The sequence below is a fragment of the Chrysochloris asiatica genome, unplaced genomic scaffold (assembly GCF_000296735.1).
Source record: "Chrysochloris asiatica unplaced genomic scaffold, ChrAsi1.0 scaffold00018, whole genome shotgun sequence".
Taxonomy (NCBI): domain Eukaryota; kingdom Metazoa; phylum Chordata; class Mammalia; order Afrosoricida; family Chrysochloridae; genus Chrysochloris; species Chrysochloris asiatica.
The window spans coordinates 8,430,524-8,436,654 of record NW_006408536.1 but is presented as its reverse complement, the minus strand read 5'-3'; the positions used below and the strand labels follow the sequence as shown (position 1 = coordinate 8,436,654).

Here is a 6,131-nt window from a genome sequence, read left to right as displayed (position 1 = left end):
TTACTTCTCGTCCTCATCCCCTTCACTCATGCTGCTGATGGAGGCTGAGGCTGCTTTGGGTGAGGAGGGTGGTGAGGTTTTGTTCGGGAGCCACGGGAAGGTGGGTGATGGGGAGCGAGAAGGAGAGCGGCTCCTGGTTGGGCTCCTGGTTGGGCTGTTCATAGGGCTCTGCTTCGGGGATAAGGCCTGCAGCATCCGGCTGCTTCTCTCCTGGAACATCTGCTTCTAGAAAGACATTTGAGAGAAGGTGTCTGTTAACTTAGCAGTCTGAGGTAACAGGAAAGAGCGATAATACCCCAAAGCAGTTCTAGGAGTATGCACATGCACACTTATGCCCACAAACATAGACCTATATGACATTTCACATCTTCTAAGACCATCTATGGTGAGAAATTAAGTGAGATTCAGGGGCAATGGGATGTTGATACATAAGATCGCCATCACTGCTGTATTCGGGCCCTTTCTTTCTTCTCTTCATTTTTTCCATCTACAAAATTTAACTGAGTATCTATTATTCTCCAGGCAAATAATACCACACCAGGTACTAGAAAGTTACCAGTTGCCATCAGTTGCTTCTGACTCATGATGATCCCTCATGTATCAAAGGAGAACTGTGCTTCATTTCTTCCAGGGCATCTCTGAGTAGACTCAAGCCACCAAACCCTTGTTCTCATGGATATGAGGAGGAATCATATAATAAACTAAATCAATAAAATATGTGGTAGGGCGGGTGGAGATGTGAGGAAAATAAAACAAGGCGAGAGGAAAGTGAGTGGAATCATGGAGGCGGGTGGCAGGTGAACTACAATTAGCAAGAGGGTGCTTGGGGAAGGCCTCAGTGAGAAGATGCTATTTTTGAGAAGAGCTGAAAGAAATAAGGGAACTAGATGAATGGGAATCTGGAGGAAGAGACTTCTAGACAGAAAACCCCAAGCAGGAAACATGAAGTGCACATCCAAGGAAGATGAAAGTAGTTGTTGTGGCTGGAGTAGAATAGTTGGGTAGCGAGAGAGTGTTAGGAAGTCACCAGAGAGGGAACGGTGTCATGTAGGTCTTGGTGGCTATTGTGAGAACTTTGCCTTTTCCTTTGAGGAGAACAAGCATGCTGTGCGCAGGGAAGAGTATGGAGGGCGTTGTGGCTACAATGAAGTGGACTGGGGGGTAGGACAGGAAAGGTGAGAGGCATTAGGTCCGAGAAATAATGGAGGGTTGTTTCACATAGCATCTTGGTGGCCATGTAAGAATTCTGGAAAATTCTTACATGGAAAAGCAAACTCTCTGGAGAATTCTGAGCAAAGGAATAACACAATCTGATTTTTTTTTAAATCAAAGAACCACTGTGGGTACTGCGCTGGAAACAGGCTACAGTGAAGCAAGGGCAGGAACATGGAAAGCCGTCAAGAGCCCCTGGCAATCAGAAGACTAGATCAGGATGGCAGCTTGAGTGAGGGTGATGGCAGTAAAGATGGTGTGAAAAGGTTGCCTTCTGGGTGTATTTCTTCCCCTATTTTCATTAAGGTGTGAATTATAATACAGTTTGCCTGTTTTAGTGGACAGTTTGGTGAGGTTTGACAAACACATACAGTTGTGTACCCATCACCACACTCAAGGCATAGGAGAGTTCCATCAGGGTCCTTTGTAGTCATTGATCTCCCCAAACTCTAGCAACAGATCTGATTTCTGTCCCTACAACTTTTGCCTTTTCCATAATGTCATGCAAACGATATCGTGTAGCCAACAAGACTTGCTGACAGATGGGATGTGGGGTATGGGAGGAACAGAAATCAAGTCAATCTAGGAGGAAAAGTTAAGTGAGTCCAGTTCTGCCCTGGGAAACTAGAAAGCCAGCAATGCCATTTACTAGTGTGGGGAAGACTGCCAGGGGTGGGAGCAGGAGGAGGTTCTGGTGGTAAGACTAGGTTTCCAGTTTGGGACCTCTGGTGACTGTTGTCCAGTCTATCACTACTGAGCCCTTCCCTGATGCTGTCCTTCACCTTCTAGGAAAACCCATCCAGGTCCTGAGTCCCCAACCTTCAGGACTTCCATGTTGACAAGGCCTTCTGCCCTTTGCCAGCTGCTCAGCCTGTAGGTGCTCTACTCCACCACTTTAGAGCACTATACCTCAGTCCCCAGCAACTTGGTCCAATCTTCTGATCCTAAACTGGTCCTAAGGGCCAATTCTCCTACTAGCCATTTTGGATTTGACTGGTTATTTGAGTTATTCATTTTACAAACCAATACTGACAGCCTCTGAGTATCAGATTCTCTGCAGGAGGAAGGGGAAGAAGAAGAGGGTTAAGGAGTTGGTGATGTCTGAGCTGGGTCTTCAGTAGGGGGTGGGAGCCAGTGGAAGACTGGCTTTTCCAAGGAGGCAGATCCGAGTACCAAGTCCTAAGTGCAAGCGGCTAGGCATGGCCTGAACCTTGGGAGCCTATGGGGTGACAGTAGACTGGGACTAGAGAACCAGGTGCGGGGGGCAGGGGGAGGATTTTTAATCAAGGAAGAGTATAACCAGATTTCGGTTTTAGAGTTATCTTTGGATGTGAGCATAAATACAGAGAAGGAAACCACTAAGCAAAAGATTGATGTTCGACTAGATAAAAATTTAAAACTCCAGTATCTCAACAAAAAAACAAAACAAAAACCACACACCATAAAATACAATAAAAAGCAAATGAAAGCATAGGGGAGAAAGTTTTACAAAATTTAACTACAAATTATGGACCTTAGTATATAAACAGAGCTTAAAAATTAAAAAGATAATTGTAAAACAGACACTGGAGGGGGAGAGAAAGGAATAGCGAAAAGCATCACCATAGAAAGCTTGTAAGTCCGTCTTCTGCCTATAACTGATTGGAATACCTAAAATGGGGCTACAACGTGCCCAGTGAAGGAGGCTTCCTGTGGAGCCTCTGCAATACATAAGACTATAGGTGGAAGCCTGAACCATATCCAGATCTCCAGAGATGGGAAATTCCCACTTGAAAGGACAAGCAGACCAAACTGGAGTGGCTAGAAGAACAGAAGATACTCCTTGAAAGAAAGACCTACAGAAAAAATATAAAACAACATAGGCAGACCGACTGTTACTATAAGAACAAGCAACATGCTTGCCCAGGAAACATCAAGGCAAGTGGTCGGGTCCCCTCAGTGCAAACCCCCTTCCAAGACTAAGACTCAATGGGAATACACGCTGTGATTGGTGACCACGATCCACACTGATAAGGGGAAGTGACGGAAAAACAGCAATGAAGCGGTGAACTAAGCCCTACAACGTTCAATAGACTTCTGTGAACCCGGGTGAAGACCTGGTTAGCCAGCAGTGTGGCAAGACCTGGGGACTCTTGGACCCAGAGTCAGTGACATAGTCAGTGGTTAGCAGAGGACTAGAGTGGAGAGTGAAGCATCCAGCTGATAAGAAGAGAGGGTATATGCACAAGAACACCCACACTTGCAGATAATACCCACTTATCTTGGCTTCAGTGACTGGATGATCAGAGCTCAACCAGAAGTAAAAAGAAGAGAAAAAAAAAAAAGTATTCTCATACAATTTGATAAACTTGACCTACACCTATGGAAGCAGTAGCTCAAAAGAGGGAACAAGTCCTTACAGCAAGAATCATTCCCACCCCCTCCACACACAGAGTAGACAGGGATGGGCAACTTGGACATTGGCTACCCAAAATGGGGGGCGGGGGGCTACAAAGGCAAGAAGTGACTGGCTTACAGGCTTTCAAGGGGGAACCTAGATCCAGAGGGCCTGGAGGAAGGTAGTATCTCCAGTGAGTAGTATCCAATCTGTCTAGGTGGGGCTGATGCAATGAAATGCAGATGGGTCTCTTGTGATACAATAGTGAATAATTATTATCAGGACTGATTGTGAGGGTTGGAAATGTAAAGGTAGACGTTTTATAGCAAGGAGGGGAGTGATTAACTTTTCAGTCTAGGAGCTGAGGTCCCTAGGACCATCAAGGGAGAAGAGCAGAGAGCGGGACCCTACCCAGAGAAGCAGTGATGCCTGAAATGGAGCCAGAGATGATGACGTGGAGCAATGGAGCAGCTGGAGACTTTAGATCCAGATAGGGAGAGTGACTATGTGCTGAAGACCTGGGGGGTACAGGGGAAGGATTGCATGGAGGGGATTGTAACCATGGCAATGAGATGATATACGATAGAATGAATGTAAAACTAATGTTCTCCCATGTAAACTATCACATAATTCACAATAAAACCTTTAAGAAAAAAAAATTATTATGTACACCATCCCCCACAAAAAATTAAAAAGATAAAACAGATGGAAACAATCTAAGTATCCACCAATGGATGAATGGATAAACTAAATGTGGTACATATATGCAATAGTATAGATTAGGCAGCCATAAAAGAATAATGATGAAGTCTCAAAATATGGATAACGTGGATAAATTTATAGGACATTATGATGAGTGAAATAAGTCCATCACAAGAGGACAAATACTATATGACTTCATTTTTATAAAAAAAAACAAGAATAAATATACACACAGAAACCAACATTCATCAGTGGTTACCAGGGTTGGGAAAGGGAGACCACTCTCTAGATAGTAGAAACGTGCTACTTTCATTGATGGGAAAGTAACACCAGATGTGAGTGAAGTATGCACAACCTGACCAAGGCAAAGAGGTCACTAACATGTACATAAGGATAATGGAGGTTTTCAGTAAATGTCACAAAAGATACAATTTAGCAACAACAACCCAACATGATGTGTACTTACATAGTTAGGTATGTATAGATAGGTATATGTGTGCATGTATAGGTGTATCTATGTTGTTGTTGTTGTTAAGTGCCATTGAGTGGGTTCTGATTCATAGTGACCCTGTACAAAGTTTCTGAGGAGCGACTGGTGGGTTTGAACTACTGATCTTATGGTTAGCAGTCCAGTGCTTTTCCCACAGTTCCACACCAGGACTCCAGTGTATCTATAGGCATACGCATATACATGTATGTGTCTGCTGCATATATGAGTAGGCTTCAAAAAGCTCATGGAAAAATTCCATTTGCTTTTCATTCCATTCTCAATGGACTTTTTGAAGCCCCTCATATATTTATATATATATGAAAGCATATAGGAGGTACAGTTACAGATACTTCTCTGGTTGATTGGTTATGTGCCGTGGAGTTGGTTCTGACTCATTGTGACCCTGTACAGTGTTTCCGAGGCTGTAAATCTTTACAGGAGCAGAAAGCCTCATCTTTCTCTCACAGAACAGCTGGTAGTTTCGAACTGCCGACCTTGCGGTTCGCAGCCCAATTTGTAACCACTATGCTACCAGAGCTCCTTACAGATACTTCTTAAACATAACCAAATACCTCAGGGATTGACTTACTGGGTTTGAAGTGTTAGGATCATAGTCTTATTAGGCAATTTGATCAATTTGCATAACATGGTTCAGAAAATTTATGTCCTACATCCTAGTTCTGTGAATAGTATCTGGGGTCTTAAAAGCTTACTATCTAAGATACAAATATTGATCTCTACTCATCTGGAGCAAGACAGAAAGAAGGAAACCAAAGACCCAAAGAAGAATCTAGTCTACAGGCCTAATAGCCTACACAAACCACAGCCTCGTCTACCCTAAGACCAGAAGAACTAGATGGTGCCCGGCTGACCATTCTGATAAAGGACACAATAGATGGACCCTGATAGAATAAGAAAAAATTGTAAGGCAAAACTCAAATTCTGAAGAAGTATAGACTTACTGGACTGGTGGACACTAGAATCTCCAAGATTATCACTCTGAGATACCTTTGTAACTTCGAGCTGAAACTACTCCCAAAAGTCACCATTCCACTAAATTAACAGACTGGCTCAAGAAATAAACAGTACCTATGAGTACTGTGCTCCTTTAAAAAATTATCTCTATAAGACCAAGTGGTCAACATCTACTTTAAAGGAAAAGATGAGAAAGTAAAGGGGTTGAAGCAGGGAAACTAGATTAAAGGAAACAGAACAACCAGAACAGAAATAATGAGCATATTGACACCTGTGAAAAATGTAACTAATGTCAGTGAACAATTTGTATGGAAATTCTTCAATGTGAACCTAATTTGCTGAGTAAGTTTGCACTGAAAACACTTTATTTTTTTA

The 6,131-nt window shown here is 43.0% G+C and overlaps 1 protein-coding gene across 1 annotated transcript in view; it reads right to left on the bottom strand.

The window, feature by feature from the left end:
* The window catches only part of LOC102813881 (choline-phosphate cytidylyltransferase B-like), a 146,635-nt gene continuing 140,504 nt past the window's right edge, over positions 1 to 6,131 (bottom strand). The window contains exon 8 of the mRNA XM_006835563.1: positions 1 to 225. Coding sequence (XP_006835626.1) covers positions 1 to 225 — 225 coding nt within the window. The remainder of the gene's footprint in view (positions 226 to 6,131) is intronic.